The sequence below is a fragment of the Anolis sagrei genome, chromosome 1, assembly GCF_037176765.1.
Source record: "Anolis sagrei isolate rAnoSag1 chromosome 1, rAnoSag1.mat, whole genome shotgun sequence".
Lineage (NCBI taxonomy): Eukaryota > Metazoa > Chordata > Lepidosauria > Squamata > Dactyloidae > Anolis > Anolis sagrei.
Window position 1 is genome coordinate 116,773,684 of NC_090021.1, and position 19,025 is coordinate 116,792,708.

Here is a 19,025-nt window from a genome sequence, read left to right on the forward strand (position 1 = left end):
TCCCATGTCGCCTCTGCACTTGCGACGAGGTATAATAGCGGACCAAACGACGTGCACCCAGGGCCATGACCAACAAATCCTTCGAATGTCCGCCCGTGGATCAGAACAATCACATGGCCCGAGTCACTCGTTTTGTGGCTTTCTGAAGCCTTCCCACGTTGCCTCTGTACTTGCGACGAGGTATGATAGCAGACCAAACAACGTGCACCCTGGGCCATGACCAACAAATCCTCCGAATGTCCGCCCGTGGATCAGAACAATCACATGGCCCGAGTCACTCGTTTTGTGGCTTTCTGAAGCCTTCCCACGTCGCCTCTGCACTTGCGACGAGGTATGATAGCAGACCAAACGACGTGCACCCTGGGCCATGACCAACGGTGGATAACCAACACATCAGGAGAAACACCCACTCCTGGTAACAAACAACAAAGGGAACACAAACCGTCCCAATGCAATGCAGTCAATGCCGCTGCATGATATAACACCTGCTCATAAACTGATGTGTGCTAAAGCCGCCAGCCAGTAATTTACTGCAGCTCTGTAAGGCTAACTTTCCAGCCAGCAACTAAGCGGACCCGCCTTGATTGGGCTGGGGCCCTTTTGGAACAGTAACCTGTCCAGGGTTCCTTCTATTGAACTGGGCACCTCTTGGCCCACTTCTTGTGGGTTTTCCCTTGTAACAACTATTGGTTGCGTGGTTACCCTGGCATATTGCACAGGCGTGCTGATATTTACAGTCCTCGCGGGCGCAAGCTCCCTGGGCCGCGTATTCCCAGCACATAGCCTTTTGCCTTTGCGGCTGTTGTGCTGGGCCTCCCTGCCGAAAGGGCTGACTCTCTTTAGTGTTCTGTATAGTATGGCCGCTATCGGCCTTCTCACCAGAAACTGCTCTGGTTGTATTCATTACCTCCATCCACAATTGACTGTCGATGAGGTCCCATCGCTTGTTAGGCATCGTGGCAGCCTCAGAACGAAAGCGGCTATCGTAAACAAGCCACGCCTGACCAGTGTAGTTGACATATGCCCCATATATTATATTTTGATATTTAAACAAGGCCTTGGCCCTGTAAGGATGAGCTTCCACTAGCAGGGATGCATATATGGTATAACAAGCTATCCAATTTTTCCAATTCCGCTCAACCCGCCTTTTCTTTAGCTTCTCTTTACGTTCATCGTCCAAATCCTCTTTTTCCTTTTTATCTAACTCCCTAAAGTATAATGAAAACATATCTATATACTCATTCCTGAGTATCTTGTCTATGGTTTTCTGTGACAAATGAGCCCCCAAAGAGGCTGAGGCTGCCGTAGGTACTATCGGCAAAACCCATTTATCGGTTCCCCAATACTGGTTGTCATCCCCCGTCCTAGCCATTTCTAAGGTTATGGGGGCAACCGTAGGGACTTGAGGGCCAGCCTTTGCGACTGAAGCTCCTGTTGCCACCAGGGCCGGACTTGGGAGAGTAGGTGTTGTGTTTTGCACATGGCACAGGCCCCAAGGCCAGACCAGTGTGGTGTTATTACCTGCGGATGTCGAAGGCCCGTCCACGACGATGGCTTGTGTAGCAGGCTGACCAGGTGCCGCCCGCTCTGGCACAGCCGGTGTCGCCGAAGGAGATGTCATGACCGGATCAGCCGGTGTGGTGGCCGATGGTGATGCTTTCTTCGCAGGCTGTACCTCCGCGCTAACTGGTTGAGACCAGGATACAGCCGGGGCCGCGCTGGTCAGCGTTGTTGTTGCTGGGTTGTCAGCCGACACTTGACCCACGACCGTTTGCGGTGTCGGGGCCGGAGGATCTTGTTCCCTCTGATTGGGCTCCGGTTGGCTGTTGTGATCAACTTCTTGTGTCGCAGCTGCTCGGGCGGCCTCTAGAACAGACATGCGGGAGAGCAGATTTTTAAAAATTATCTTCCTGCTAGCCTGCCGCGCAGGGCGCGGCCCAGCCTCCCTCGTTGAAAGCCCCCTCTCCCTCTCAAATTTGTCCATCCTAGCCATAAGAGCATTCAATTCTTCGGCTGAAACGTCCTCCTCCTCCGATGATGATTCCCTAGGAGGGAGGGGACGCTTCGCCGGAGTCTTCTTGGCAGGTCCCTTTCCTTTAGGGCCGCCCACATTCTTCCTCGGCGTCATCCTGAAAGAAAAATTACCAGTGACTGTGTCAATAAGTATAAAGCGCCAGTAAAACAAGTTGACAATGACTTTATCACTTATGTATATATATATATATATATATATATATATAGGGCAATGCAGAAATGCTTAAATCTATGCCTCACCGACTGTTGTATAGTTATAACTTAAGTGACCTAAGGCTCACCTTAAGTTCCCCATGGAATAAACCACTGTTCACGCACTAATATGCTATTTACCAGCGTCCGCTTTGCCTAAAGGCGGAGCTCTCTAGTGCCTTCGTAAGGGAAGCCCAGGCTAGGCCGGGGCATATTGATCAACTCACATTTGCATTGAGTCTCGCTGTGAGGTTATCACAAGTTGGGGCTGACCCCAGAAGCTCACCCTGCACCCAATTAGTCAGAGCCTACAGTTGGGCCTACTGATCAATTCTTATTTGCATTGAGTCTCACTGTGAGCTATCACAAGTTGAGGCTGACCTCAAAGCTCGCCCGCACCCAAGTAAACAGAGTCTACCGTTGGGGCCTATTGATCTAACCACATTTGCATTTATTACTACTTAAGTATTGATTTTTATTTTATATACCTATGCCTTGAGTCTCGCTGTGAGGCTATCACAAGTTGGAGCTGACATCAGGAGCTCTCCCGCACCCAAGTAGCCAGAGCCTACCGTTGGGGCCTATTGATCTACTCTCATTTGAATTTTTTTTTGCTATCAGAAGCTGGATCAAACAGCAGGAGCTCCCCCTCTGATCCTATTTAAAATTATATATATATATATATATATATATATATATATATGTATCAGAAGCTGGATCAAACAGCAGGAGCTCCCCCTCTGATCCTATTTAAAATATTTATTTTATTTTTTTTGGTATCAGAAGCTGGATCAAACAGCAGGAGCTCCCCCTCCGATCCTATTTAATTATTATAAATTTTTTTCTTTCTTTTTTTTTTGGTATCAGAAGCTGGATCAAACAGCAGGAGCTCCCCCTCCGATCCTATTTAAAATAATAATATTATTTGGGGTGTATCAGAAGCTGGATCTAGCAGCAGGAGCTCTCTCCCTGCTCCATCCTTTTTTTTTTTTTGCTATCAGAAGCTGGATCAAACAGCAGGAGCTCCCCCTCTGATCCTATTTAAAATTATATATATATATATATATATATATATATATATATGTTGGTATCAGAAGCTGGATCTAACAGCAGGAGCTCTCTCCCTGATCCATTTTTTTTGGGAGCTGTGGCTAACATCGGGAGCTCGCTCCGCTCCCGAATAAGAACTATCGACCTTAGGTCAGCAACCTCTGTAGCCAAGGGTATAACTCCCCTATTACCTGTGTAACGTTGTATATTTAACATCATACCTACTACATATAACACGCATCCGGCCCAAAATAAAGTAATTGAAATACCTTTCACTTTCATTTTGCCCCATGTGGCAAATGAAATTGGGCCTATCCTAAAATGGCAGCCGCCCCATCTCCCACAATGGCCTCCATCAACGGCCCGGACGGCGACCAAAATTGACACTGCGGGCCCCGGCAGTGACAGATGCCAATTCAACACGAAGCCTATTGCCAGAACCCTCAGGTAGCTCGAGGCCGGGCCCAATCCTAGGCCACGGTGACCATGCGCCAGGGAATGTCGATGGCCGGCTAGCCGCCTGCCAAGCCGCCCAGCTCCAGGCCCCTGGCCACATGTGCCCTTGTTTGCCATAACCAAGGCCTCTGTGAAGGGCCCTGAAGGGCCCAGCCTTCGTCCGGGAGGAGGGTGGGTGGGTGAAGCCTCCCTCCCCCAGGACCCCTGTACAGACCTGTAGATGCTCTTCTTATCCCCTTAACCTCTTTTCTTCTCTTCTTTGCTGAACCTCTTCAGACTTCTTGTCTTCGCTCTTCTCTGCAACCTCTCTCCCCAACTTCCAGGCGTGGAATGAGCCTGGGAGGGCCTGGCCTGTGCTATCAGGCCACGCCCCCGGATGTTCTGGAGGGTTCCTCCAGAACTCCTCCCTGCCTCGTGTGAGGCAGACAAATGTTTTTTCTCTCCCCATTTCTTGGGGAGAGGAAAACTGTTTTCATTGTAAGGTAGATTCCTGTGTTTTAAACTTCTCCCAGCCTTGACTGGTTAGCACTATCTGTGTCTATGCTGAAGCATTATCATCTGCAGAGGTGCAAACAATTACCTCAAATTCCAGTTGCTTGCTACATGGAGGATATTTTTCAGTTCAAAAAACACAGCAAGACAAAAGAAAAATAACTCAGCAAATCAATCACATTTGGCCATTGTGGGAACTTGTTGTTTCAGCCAATGAGACATACTATTACATGTTCTAAGCTTTCTTTCATTCAACCATGATACAGTGGTGGCATACTTTGGCAGTCAGTCAGTTAACTCTACATAGGAAATCAAAATTACATTTGGGAAGGGATTGAGAACCTATGGGGGTGTTAAACCTTAACAAAAACTGGCCCAAACTATGGCCCCTCTATGCCACGTGTTTCTCATAACTTTAACAATGCAACTTTTTATCCTTCTGCATGAGGATAAGATTATGATTAGAGCTACACTGAGTCTGTGCATGTAGTTTAGTTGTATCTGTAACAGAAATGTAATGTTAGAAGGCCCTTTTGAACACAGACCTGACACCTACAAGAGCCAGTGTAGTATACTGCTTTGCGTGTTAGACTCGTAGTCCAGAAGACCAAGGTCCTGATCCCTGCTTAACCATGGAAATGTACTGGGTGACCTTTGGTCTCTCAATTTTAGAGAAAAGTGATGGAAAACCTCTTTTGCCTAAACCTTGCATACAAAAATAACCCAATCCTATGATAGGGTTGAAAGGAACACAAGTTGGTGTTGACATGGAGGCACATAACAATAACAAGCCAGCTACTCATTGCTTACAGTTCAGCTACTGAAAATTGTAAAAAAAAAACAACAAAAAAAACCTCTCAAGTATGTTAATATAATGAACATAATTGTTCCAACCTCTGAGAAGGCCACCAAAAATTTAACCAAACAGCAAGAAAACCCAGAGACACTAATTTATTTCCTTCTAAATCTATATTCTTTTCATATGTCATGTGTGTGTGTGTCCATGTGGACTGGAATCCTGTTACCATTCAGGTTTTGAGATCCAGTTCAAATATTACTAGGCCAACATAATTTCTATGTCCTTGGATATGAACTCTCTGTTGGATTGGGTGAAAACACTATAGGAATCCAATATTCAGTTGTTGGCACTGTGGAATTGAAAAGACTTTCTTGCAGCTATAAACTTCTTTAGGAAAATACAAAAAAAATCTATGCTCTAGCTCCAATTTTGTGCAATTTATTCTAAAAAGTATGTATTGAAAGACCTTTAAAATGATTTAACAAAGATCTGTCTCTCAGAGATCGCAGGACATCCAAGGAGGGTTTTTTTAAAAAAAAAACGGCTTTAAAATATTTAATGTTTGGTCCTAATCTCTGTTTTTGTGTTGTTGTCTTTCAGGCAACCAGTGTGAAGTGGATATAGATGAGTGTACTTCAGCACCTTGTCTCAACAATGGAAGCTGTGTTGATGACATCAATTTCTACAAGTGCTACTGCCGAAGTGGTTTTCTTGGGATAAACTGTGAAATAAATGCTGACGAATGCTTGTCAGCACCTTGTCATCATGGAAGGTGGCTATTTTCATTTTTTACTATTATTGCCCCTAAGAAATAAGAAGAGCTGGCAACATTTAAGATTTAATGCCAAGGATGCTTGCTGAAGATACTTCTAATTTCGTTGTTCATAGAGGAACAAAAGTACAGGCACAGTTAAAGGATGACAGATGTTGCCAGTTTAAGCTAATGCAATATAGTGGGACATTATCTCAGTTCTTCTTTCATTTGAAGGCAATAACATAAAGTGATTTTCAATAACTGTGCATTAATTAGGCTTTAATATACTTACGAGTAGTTGTTCAGCCTTTGCATTCCAGCAGGTTTTAACAAGGTCTCTTCCATTTGAAAGTACGGGGGTTTGCATTTGTGTATGTGTGCGTGTTAAATTCTTCACAAAATGATTGCAGCCACCACACAGTAAAGCCACAGGGACATTTTCTCTTATGTTCAATGGGGCACTGTCAGGGTTAGTCTGAAATCAATGAAGGAGTGCAATTGGTGCTGTGTTGGAAGGAGGCATAATTACATAGGCATTGTGTGAAATGAGTTTTTGTTTTTTTAAGATGCATCGATCTTATAGATGGCTATCAATGCTACTGTGAAGCCGGATGGACCAGTTCAAGATGTGAAATTGACATTCATGTAAGTCTACCCAGTAAAAGCAGAAGATATTCATAAATGTAAAACTCATTGTTGGACTTCACATCACCTGCAGATGAGTCAAGAAAGCAGACCCATCTTGTACATTGCTTAACAGCATCACAAAAGTGATCTGCTGATGGCCATGACCTCTATAGCTGCTGAGTTTGCAGTGAATTTCAGATATATAACATCGGGTACAGAACAAACTAAATATGTTAATTGGTTCATATTGAGCCTACTAAACATCAAGAGAAATATAGGTGTTCAAATGAGTACAGATAAGTATTTTCATGGAGAGCTGACGGCAGGTAGTAAATAGAATTTGACTGCAATTCCTACTGAAATATTTATTATGATAACAGCTATGGCATCCCTGCAAACAATTGTGATAAAACACTTTTGAATACCAGCCCATTGTATATGTGTGAAATGAGTTTTACATTTATTTATTGATTTGTAATCTGAGAGTGTAAGTGAAGGGAAATATAACAATATGTAAATATAGACATTTCTGTTAGCTTAGCCATCTCCTCCTTCTCCATGTCTAGAAAGGTGTGTATGTAGAGAAATTAGGCATTCTGGAGCATAACAACCATTCCCTGAATTGAGAGTCAACCACACAAGCCTGTCCGCTCTAGCATTTTTGCTACTCTTAGAAAACGTGTCCCCGTGCAATCATCTTCAGTTAATGGTTGTGACTTTTCTTTAGGGAGCTTGACTTATTTGATTTTCCATTCTCATTTGTTCCAAAAGAGGCATTAAATTTTCTGCAGACCTTGTAACTTAATTCATTAAGGAACAGATGCCGACTCCTTCTGTACCACTAGCATAACTGTTTTATGTTTACATTGTTTCCTGAATTAATGGCAGTCCATGGTGGGAACAAGAGAGTTTGAAAACTCCCGTTGTCGCTTTTGAGACTTATTTGTAGACTTATTTTCTCTTCTGAGCACAGTAGGCTGCCTGAATTATTTGAAATCTTAATGTCTTTGCTATTTAAGATGTTTAGGGCATGCTCCAGCCAAAGTTAAGCATTTTTACGTTCCATTGAGTTAATGGGAGACTTAAACATGTGGTTAAATATACCCCACTGGAAGCCATGGAACCAAAAAGTAGTACATGTGTCTGAATTGTAATGACTGCTCTTTCTTATCTGAAATGCCGTTTTAAAGTTTGACATTAGTAATGTTTGTGTAAGAATTTAAAACAAATGTAATTTGGTATCTATTTGTAAAGAGGTTACCTACACCTTATTACATAGGTTTCCATTTGGTTACTTCTCCAGACATGTTATAGATTTAACTACTACCAAGTTAATCATTTGTTGTTGTATCAAGAGTAACTTTAGTGGTAGATGCTACAGAAGGAATCCAAATGTGGCCATCCACCATCTCTTTTCACCAATGCAAACATAATCTTCTCTAGAGGGTTGGATGACTCCCTGGATAATGTTTAATGGTTATGGAGGTCTGGACAGTGGAAGAGAAAAGAAAGCTATGTTCACAACCAGATATCTGCCGGCATAAGACTATGCAGCATATGCAATAGATGCCAGAATGTTTGCTCATATTGTTGGGTAGGATCGGAAATATCAGCCATACTGTATGTTCTAGGTGAGACAAGAAGCTGGAATGAGCTTTGAAACTGAGCAGAAAGGCAAACAGACAAAACACAATAATTATGGTCAAATGACCTACCAAATCCCAGCACTGCTTTCAGTCTAGCTTATTCAAACCATGAGTGAAGAAAGATATAGTTTATTTCAAGCATTAGTGTTTTATAGAAATTTGCAGTTATGCGGACAATGACAAAGTGTACATGAGCAATATCTAATGCATACCTGTCAATCCTTGTCTTAAATATATGTGGCCAGAAAAGAATCGATCAGAATTTATTTGCTGATGAGAATGTTTCAAGGGTCTAACACTATATGATTTTAGATTCTGGTTGTTACATTTCTAGCATAGTACAAATGACAGCGTTCAGCAAGGCCATGGGGAGATATTAGCTGTGATATGACTTCTTTAAAAAAAACCTTCCCTAGACTCCTCTGTACTGGACAACTACAGGCCAGTCTCAAATCTCCCATTTCTGGGCATGTGGGGATTTGCAACTCCAAGGGTTCCTGGATGAAGCAGATATGTCATCTATACGCTTATGACATCCAACTCTATCACTCCTTTCCATTTAATTCCAAGGAAGTAGTGCCTGTGCTGAACTAGTGCCTGGCAGCTGCAATGGACTGGATGAGTACAAACCATTTGAAGCTTAATCCGGACAAGATAGAGCTGCTCTTGACCAGTTGTAAGACAGATCTGGGAATAGGGCATCAGCTTGCATTAGATGGGGTTACACTCCCCCTGAAAACACAGGTTCGCAGTTTGAGGGTACTCCTGTATTCTGCTCTGGAGAAGTCAGATCTGGACATGCCATGGTGGTACATGTCTTGATTACAGCCAGATTAGACTACTGTAATTTGCTCTGTGTGGGGCTGCCTATTGGTCCAAAGAGCAGCAACCAGACTGCTAACAGGGGCTGGCTACTGGGCACGTACAACTCCTCTGTTGCAACAGCTCCACTGGCTGCCAACATGTTTCCATGCACAATTTGAAGTGCTGGTTTTGACGTACAAGGCCCGATATGGTTCTTGTCCATATCTCATTCTATGAACCTGGTAGACAGTTACTATCTACTGGGCAGGGCCTTTTCTCTGTCCCTTCACTCGCTCAAGTGCATTTGGTGGAAACACTAGAGATGACCCTTTTGGTGGCTGCTCCCAGACTGGAACTCCCTGCCAAGAGAGACATGGGTGGCCTTCTGCAGGCAAATTGAGACCTTCTTCTGCCAGCAGGCATTTGGGGAAGGGCACGGGGCAGACTTTGGGGAGGTTGTGGGTGGGATTGAGGGGAGTGTAAATTTTAAAGGTGATTTAAGTTTAATTAATTATTATATTTTAACCTTTTTTATCACACTGTGATATTTGTTTTTTATCCTTGGTATTGCACTTTTTAAACTTGACTAAAATGTGGGATTGTTTGCTGCCTTGAGTCCCCTCTTTTTTTCTCTTTTTGGCTCTCAGAATTAGCCATTTCAAATTCGATATAGAGGCAAGCAGAATTCTGCACTGAATGCTTGCTTTTATTCCCAGCTTCATATAGAACTTTGATACTTTCCAATTTAATGCTTTCTCCTATGAACTATTATTTTAGGTTGATTTGTTCCCCATAAATTTTTATAGAGTGTAAAAAGAGAACAAAGCTATAAGAATGTTTGAAGTGCTAACAAGCTAAAGAATAAATGTGTGGAAAGAAACTTTTTAAAAAAGAAGCTTTGTGTGATTTAACACACAAGAACAGAACACCACTAATTTGAAACAAAAGATAGATCTCATGCTTTTTAAAAAAAGGATTTGGTGTATGCCATTATAGTATTTAATGAATTTAGTAAAAGACTAATTTCCAGACCGTAGGTTCAGGTTTTTGTTTTGTTTTGTTATATATAAAGTATTTTATCTTTCCTCTGGGATACATTGTTCAATTACTTCAAAAATACTTTCAAATAAATCATTCTATATATGCCATCTGGAATGCTCATGAAGAGAATATGTTGTTTTCACACCATTCCCCTTGGATTTGGGTGTTTTTCTTTAAGCAAAAGTAACTGCATTTTCATGAGGAAATCCAATTACCATCATTCTTGATTAATTTTACAATGTTTTCACCCACCATTACTGTGTGATATTGGTATAATATGACATCCGTATTCATGAGGGACATATTTAATTCATATTTTATGCCAACAATATCATCAAGCCAGTGAAATACTTCTGAAAACTATCCCCTGGATTCCTGAAACTAGAATCCCCATGGATATTTGAAACTGTGGGTGATAGTGAACCCTATAATGTGAGTATATTTGGACCAGATGCATACCAGAGAATTGCACTGGAGGACCCGAAGAGGCCCACAAACACTTCCAGGGAAAATCTTTGTTGGAGTGTGGATAAGTGGAAAAGTGGATATCAAATTCATGGTTATGGGGGTCATCTTGTATTTGAATAGTACATTGAAAATGTTCAAGCCAGTTGACACCAAACTGGGGGGGGGGGGGGACAACTAATACCCAAGAGGACAGGATCAGAATCTGAATTGACATTGACAAATTAGAGAGCTGAATGAAGGACCTAATTACATTGACAATTGGAAAGCGTAGGAAAGCAGAGGGAACCAGCTTAATTCATTCCCTAGCATCTTTCCCTGTCTTCAGGGAAAGGCAAGTTACCCCATGTTCTTTTCCATAATTTCTCATGCCATCCTGCTTCCTTGTTTTATTGAGTCTTCTCTGTTTTAACTTGCTGGCAACATGGATTCTCATGGGCAGCCACTGGAAGTAAATGTGTGTCATCGGATAGCTTCTATGTGATTCTTTTGCCAGCATGTTAAACTGGAGAGAAGATGGGAGACGACATGGGATGAAGTCATAAATGAATTTCAACAGGGAGAAATGTACAATACTACATTTAAGCAATAAAACTGAAGTCCTGAGATATAGAATGACTAAAATGATCAAAGGTCTGGAAGACATGTCCTATGAGGAGTGGTTTAGGGAAGTGGGTATGTTTAGTTTGGAGAAAAGAAGGCTGAGGGGGGATATAATTGCCATGTTTAAAGAATCTCACATTGAGGGCGGGGGGGGGGGGGGATTAAGGCATGGATAAATTGGTTCAAACTACAGGAAAAGAGATTCCTCTTAAATATTAGGAAGAACTTTCTGATGATAAGAATTGTTCAGCAATGCAGTGTGATTCCTTGGAGTATGGTGGAGTCTCCTTCTCTGAAGGTTTTAAAGCAGAGACTGGATGGCCATCTGTTGAGGTGTTTTGATTCTCTTTTACTGCATGGCAGGGGGTTAGACTGGATTATTTTATGATCATTTTACTTTAAAAGGAGTGACAATCTCTATAGCAGAGCAATCACATTGCAAGGCACAAAGTACCACATCAGACAGGCAGGGGAAAAGAGGAGGAAACCACCCTCCTACATTCCCTGCTATCTTTCCCCATCTTCTGGGATGACCTCCTATTCCATGTCATGTTCTGTCATTTCATATGGTTTCCCCACATCCTCCCTGTTTTCTCCAATTAGGACTCTTGGAAAGTGAGTCATCTTTCCATTTTTAGCCACTGGCAACATGGATCCCCACAGATAGCCACTGGAAGTGGCTGTGCATCATAGGATGGCCTCTGTGGGACTCCATTCTACCAGCATCTGAAAACAGAGAGAATATGCCATCTAATAAGGTCCAAAGTGAACAACAACTGATCTTAGACCTGTGCGTCCTCCCACACTGTGCGTCCTCCCAGCAGAGATCAAAACATATATAAGCTAAGCCTCCTTGTTAACGCATATAGCATTAGGTATATCTACAAATTGTTTCTGAATAGTCAAATGCAGGCACTTATGGAGATTTCCGGGGGAAGGGAGGTGAAAGTGAGGTAGAAAGAGAACACGAGTAGCAAAGCCAATAGGAAGTCAACAAATATCCAAACTGTACATCAATGAGTACAGGCAGTCCCTGAGTTACAAACAACAGGCGTACCAACAACTCCTAGTGAAGAATGGGAAGTCACAACAGGAAGTGAGAGAAATCTACCCCCAAGATGTGAAAATTGCTCCTGGAAGAGTTATCATGGGGGGAAAGCATCTCCACTGAAGCTTTATTACCAACCCTTGTTTCCACAACAAGCCAAATTTAGCTAAATCCAATTACTACAAGGGCAGAAAGTGAAGTTAAATCTTCTGAACAGGGGCACAGACACATATGCACAAGCTGGAAAGTGTCCAGAGGAGGGCGACTAAAATGATCAAAGGTCTGGAGAACAAGTCCTAAGAAGAGCGGCTTAAAGAACTGGGCATGTTTAGCCTGAAGAAGAGAAGGCTGAAAGGAGACATGATAGCCATGTATAAATATGTGAGAGGAAGTCACAGGGAGGAGGGAGCAAGTTTGTTTTCTGCTGCCCTGGAGACTAGGATGCAGAACAGTGGCTTCAAACTACAAGAAAGGAGATTTCATCTGAACATTAGGAATAACTTCCTGACTGTGAGAGCTGTTCAGCAGTAGAACTCTCTGCCCCGGAGTGTGGTGGAGGCTCCTTCTTTGGAAGCTTTTAAACAGAGGCTGGATGGCCATCTGTCAGGGGTGCTTTGAATACAATATTCCTGCTTCTTGGCAGGGGGTTGGACTGGATAGCCCATGAAGTCTCTTTCACCTTTATGATTCTATGATTCTATGAAAACTAACATTAACCTTTCCCTGTACTATCCAAATGTGTGTTTCTGTGGACGAAGTTACACTTTCAAAGTTACACATGCATACACACATGCACACAAGCATACAAAGTTTGTTGCTATTTCTAGCATTTTGCATTTGGTGCTGGGTTCCACATGTGTTTGTGACAAGGTACAGCTCTTTTTCACATTCAGTAATTCCTGTAGAGGAAAAAAAAGTACTTTTTTATTTATTTCTCAGCTATACTGGTGTTTAGAATTAACACTGTGTAACATTATTTAGTAAGAAATTATAAATTAGGTTTGTTTATTTGAATGTATGTGTGTGTTGCACACATATGCACATTCTATTCAAGAGAACTTGCTAATGTCATGGCTTCACTGTTTCCAAGTGTTTTGAACTGAATTTCAAGCATTATAGCTCCATACCTCTGGCATCTCCATTTTTTTACAGCAGATAATATTTCCTCCCTTAAATTTAGCAATCTCACCTTCTCCCAGATAGTCCCACCATATGTTTTGAAATAATAGCATGTAATTTATATTGCATTTATGAAATGATATGAATATGTATGTGTATATGTATAGATATCTGCACTGTAGATTATGCCTGTCTATTTTCATTGGACTTGGTATTTTTTCTCCTCCTATTCAAACCAGACTGAAAGTCCCAGTTAGGCCTGCAGAAATCCTTCTGCATACCAAATATAGCCCTTTGGACTTTGCCCATTGAATTAATAAATAAGTAAATAACTGTTTAATGGAAGAAAATCTAGACTATTTAAATGACTGGTGATCATTTTCTCTATGTGCCATGAATTAACTATTGCTATGGACCAATGAAAGAGATCTGAGCTTGATTCTACCTTTTCTGCAGAAAGTAGTTTTAGTCTTCTGCATATAAAAACAGATTGTACCTTTAAGATCCTTTGACTAAATGCTTACATCTAAAAAGTACATCTACACTCAGACTACCACGTTTGCTGTAGTTAGGGGCATAAGAGCCCCCCGAAAGTGAAAAATCATAAATAAGGCATTGCTATTTTTTTTAGCATAAGAGAATACCCCTTTAAGAATTTCTAGGTCTTCCAGTTAGAAGCCGACCATAAAATTGCATTCGAGGACCTAGAGATTTGTAGAGAGCCATTCTCTCTCAAAATCTTTAGGCCTTCAAGCATGACTAGAGGAAATTGGCCATAGAGATTCCTAGATAGAACATTTTAAGTAAATCCGTGAGTAATCAATTCTGCAAAAGCCAAAAACACAAATTTGAAGGGCCTACTGCATTTAGTCAGTTTCTAGGCAGAATAAATATAATTTTGAATATTTATATGGTGATGCAGTTCCCATGAAGGTTGCATATTCTTCTGACAGTGCAGATAGAAATAACTTTCTCCCATCTGCAAAACCTGAATATCTGGTGTCACAGTGCTGTATGTAAAGGATACTTTTTTCCTTTCATTTGAATAGAAAACTACAAACAAACCATACACGCCTTAAGGGCTTCATGAGATTTCTTCCACTTTTGCCAAGGCCTATATAATAGCAATTGATATGCTGAACTAAGATCAGTGGCTCAGTTCAGGTACATAAAGTTAAGCACCGTTAAGTAATGCTCTATCATAGAAGATGGGGATTCTCAGTGTTGTGAAGTACAGAGATCTGGCTGGAGGAAATAACATTATGTTGCTAAGACTCTGAGATCAATTTATTGTCATTTATCTCTTCAGGAATGTGAATCAGTTCCCTGTCTTAATGGTGGTTCGTGTCAAGATTTGGTCAATGCATTTGAGTGCATTTGCTTGAGTGGATACACTGGTGAATTCTGCGAAGTGGATATTGACATTTGTGTCGAACCTCTTCTGAACTCATCCCTCTGTTTCAACGGAGGTAAATGTGTTGATGGCCCTGGAAGAACTTTTTATTGCAGGTCAGTGGTCTGCTTACCAATAACGGGAGTAATCAATATACATCAAGCTGTTGAGTTTAAAATAAAAAGGGGGAGGATTTTGTTATACAGCTCTTTAAAAATCAAACTGAATTTCATGTTGTTGTTATTTTCTAAAGAAGCAATTTTAAAAGAGGTTTAACAATGTGTGGATTAACCATTCAGGGCAATTCGAGGGAGCTGCTTGGATTCTATGAACAACACATACATGGTCAGAACATGGTTTAAATAAACCAATCCTATTAATGGGGACAGGGGGGTGTGGATGCTGGAATTTCCTGCGAACTGAAGAAGCTTCTCCCAGAAAGTCGGCAATCCTGTGGTCAGTCTCCATGCAATGAGTGTGTATTAAATTTAAGGACTTTACAGTAGATTTGTTAGAGTTAACATGCATACACTGTGGTAAAACATGAACTTAGGAGCTCTCTATTCACTGATTCACTTTGAGATGATTAGAAACATTTTATCACAATTCTACATTGCATACAATTGAAAGAAATGACAACCTATGTCATTTCTACACTGGCCACATAATGCAATTTGAAGCAGAATAGAGGCCACAGTGACTGCTCAGCATACACCACCAATGTGTGCTGCTGTGCACATCAAAAGGGATACAATGCATTAAAGAAAGACCTGGAAGAATCCAAGTTCTGTAAAAAAAAAAAGTGCTGCAGCAGATGCTAGTGTTTTCCAGGATGAAACACAGTTCCACAAAATGCGGAACACATTATAGGTACCCATTTCTTCTGAAGTACAATAAAGTATCCAGAACAGGAACTGTTAACAAATGTCACAATGGCATGTCTGGGCAGCAGGGGATAATTGCTCCATGGGGGGGGGGGGGGGGAGAGGGGGAGATTGATTATTTGGTGAATCAATTGTTTGGGTTTTTTTTTACTCTTTTCCCTTTCTTTACCTATATAATTATTTTCATCTTTTCTAGTTTCAAATATTCTTTAATAAGTAGCCAATCCATTTGCTTTTTAAGTTTTGCTTGGTGTTTTGTTAAAAGTTGAGTTAATCTATCCATATTCATAATCTCCATTATTTTATATCATCCATTGTTCTATTGAAGGTGTTTCTTTTACTCTCCAATTTCTCGCATATACTATTCTTGCTGTTGCTACTAAATAGTTGAAAAGTATTTCTTTGTTCTTCTCATTCTCCATGTAAATTAATCCCAATAAGAAATGTTTCGGTGTCAACTGGACTGTTATATCTAATATTGTCTGTATAATTTCATGTATTTATATCCAGTATTTTCTTGCAGCTCCGCATGTTCACCACATATGGTAGAACACACTGTACAGGTATGCGCAAAACAATTGTACAGTTAAACACATACATAGTATCAATGACTTCTGCACACACACCTACTTGAAAACCACACTTCCAACATTTATTGTGTAAAGTTTTGCAACATTTTGCCAATTTTTGAGAGGTTATATATCTTTGGTACATCATTTTGTATCCATTTTCATTTAAATCGTAAGCATAGGTAAATTTTATTTTATAGTTCCAATTTTTCCCATTCCTCTAGTTTTATTGTACAGCCTATATTTGCTGCACATTTTTCCATATAGTTTTTAACTTGCTCCATTTCTGTATCCCATTCTAACAGTTTTTTGTAGATTTTTGTAATAGCTTTGTTTACAGTTTTCATTATTTTGCCCCAAAGTGACTATTTTTCTGCAAATCCTATAATTTTATCTTTGTTGTAATTGTGTTTTAACTGTCTATACAGGAACCAAAGTTTTTCATCATGAACTACTGGATGATCTTTGCAGTCACTTCTATGATTTTATGAATTTCCCACTATGTATGATTTTAGTGGAAGTATAATTTGGTATACTATAGTTTGTCTGACTGTGTTTGGTTCATGATCCTGGTTTGTTCCATAAACATTGTTTCACTTAACCAGGGTTTCCCAGGTTTGGACAACAAAGAGATGTGGTTGGCTTAAAGCACAAATGGATGCTTCCAATTTCTATGTGGCCACCTAGAAAAAAAGAGTAGAAGGAGATTATGAAGGGCTGAAATTTGAATGTAATCTTAACCTAAAGTTTGGTGTTTTGTTTGAACTAACCCAATAATAGATTAGAAAGGTTCAATTATTTTCACAGGAAGGTTTCGGGATATATCACAACTACCACAATGCCTAAATCAATGCTAGTGTGATAAGTTTTATGTGATTCCCATGCTTTTATCTTATAAATACAAAAGCCTAGTGATGAGATGGAAGGAAAAAAGGAGGATATTCCAATCAGTGGATAAAATTACATAAAATTAAAATATCTTTAACCATATTAGACCATTTCAATAATTTAGGCATAATGAAGACCACAAGGATACATGCGTTCATTGTGAAAATATACCTTTTTGCAATAGAAATTAGATTTAACAAAAATGACTGGATTGGAAAGTGACTCATTTGCTGAGCTTCAGCACGATGTAAATGGTGGTGATCATTTAATTAATTCTTTATGAGAGTAAAAAAAATATCATAGGCACAAAGCTTTCAATGTTCTTTAGGCTGCTTCAAGATGCATTTATCAAATTCTTTTTGTATAAAAATAATAGTCAGCATTCCACTTGGACTTGCCTGCCTATTGAAATGCTTTTCAAAAAGACTTCTAATCCTTTGTGACAATTTTCTTTGTGAAGCACCAATATCCTCCCAAAGCATATATTTCAATATTCAATTAAATATTTTGCAGATGATAGTCTGAAGCAAATCTGAAAGGAGCTAATAATTTTCTTAAGAATAATTGTGAAGTAAAACAGTAACTACTACATCTAAGTGGATTATACAGTACTACTGAAATATGTGTGGTAAATATCTTAATATTTTATTTACCTTTCTATTTTGTTCTTTTAACACAGTAGCAAATATGAATATGGATGTAAACTAGAAGAGTTTCTGTGTGTGTGTGTGTGTGTGTGTGTGTGAGTCTGTCTGTGTGTGTATGCAAATCTTTCACATATCCTGCATTGCTATAATAATCCCTAAAGATATACTGAACTCAGCTCATAATAGCAAAATTCAAATAAAAAGAAATGCATTAAAAAAAACCAGATTAGAATCACATAATTGCTCGCAGTTGAGAACAAAAGACAAAACTCCAAGAGATGCCACAAACCAATGCCCATGGGACTGAAGACTGGGGAAAAATCCAGGAGTACTACCTGAATTTGTTTCTCCAGAAAGGATTGGAGCCATATTAATCAGTGGCTACACATTCTATCCCAGATGGACAATCCAGAAGGATGTCATGTATCAGAAACCTCTGGGGGTCCTTCCACACAGCCCTATATCCCAGAATATCAAGGCAGAAAATCCCTCATTATCTGAGTGTGGACTTAGATAATCAAGTTCAAAGCAGATATTGTGGGATTTTCTGCTTTGATATTCTGGGATATAGGGCTGTGTGGAAGAGCCCGAAGATGCCAAATAGAACCAAGAGAGGCATGTTCCAGATCCAAAAGTAGATCATCCACCAAAGCAACCAAAGCAGTTTATGTCCCACCACAAGGGCTGGATTCTGTTTGAAATTATTCTAGATAATTTGCCTATCCTGAAATATCTTGTTTGAAATGTATTTCCACTGATATTAAAAATCCAATGTTTTCCCTTAAAAAAATCACCTGCACCCATTATCATTCCAATTTTAGTCTTCTTCGTACTATTTGCCTTCTTTTACTTCCAGCCTCTGGCTTCATTTACCCATACTTGACTATGGTGATTCATAAAATTTTATGAATAGCATTGTTAAATACATATGATATAACATCACAAATGATTGCAGCAACTGGAAAAAAATATGTTTTCAACCATTTCTCAATATTTTTTGGAAAATTCATTTCATCTCCAACTACATTGCGACCCCACTGAGATGAGGGAGTCTTATATTCTTTTCTTTCTGTGGAGTTATTATGACTACGACACTGCATATAAAATGTGTTCTTTTCTCATAAAGATGGCAGATTGGTATTAGCCATTTTTAGTTAAGATATAACAAAATTTGGCAAGGACCAACCCAAGACTACAGGTACAATTGTATCATAAATATGGAACAAGGCAGTGAGCATGTGGTGAGCTATAGATCTTCCTGGATGCTAGGAGAATGCTATTTCAGCTCTTAGCATCTTATACCATATAAATTTGCCTTTATTGCTGTGTTTCATTGTAGTACTTTGTGCAAGGTCACTAACAGCTGGCAGTAACATCACAAGCTATTAAGCAAATCTTTTCCTTCCAAATGTGGAAAGAACTATATTTTATACAGTTTGGCTTTTTTCTTTCATACATATCAAGTGAATGTAGGAACAGGAAGGTACAAATTCACAAACACTGCACATGACATT

At 40.1% G+C, this 19,025-nt stretch overlaps 1 protein-coding gene across 3 annotated transcripts in view; it reads left to right on the top strand.

The window, feature by feature from the left end:
- The window catches only part of EYS (eyes shut homolog), a 1,026,188-nt gene that overhangs the window by 542,121 nt on the left and 465,042 nt on the right, over nucleotides 1–19,025 (top strand). For all 3 annotated transcript variants that reach the window (XM_067468024.1, XM_060752827.2, XM_067468032.1), the window contains 3 exons: nucleotides 5,624–5,795; nucleotides 6,344–6,422; nucleotides 14,440–14,639. In XM_067468024.1, the coding sequence (XP_067324125.1) occupies nucleotides 5,624–5,795; nucleotides 6,344–6,422; nucleotides 14,440–14,639 (451 nt within the window). The remainder of the gene's footprint in view (nucleotides 1–5,623; nucleotides 5,796–6,343; nucleotides 6,423–14,439; nucleotides 14,640–19,025) is intronic.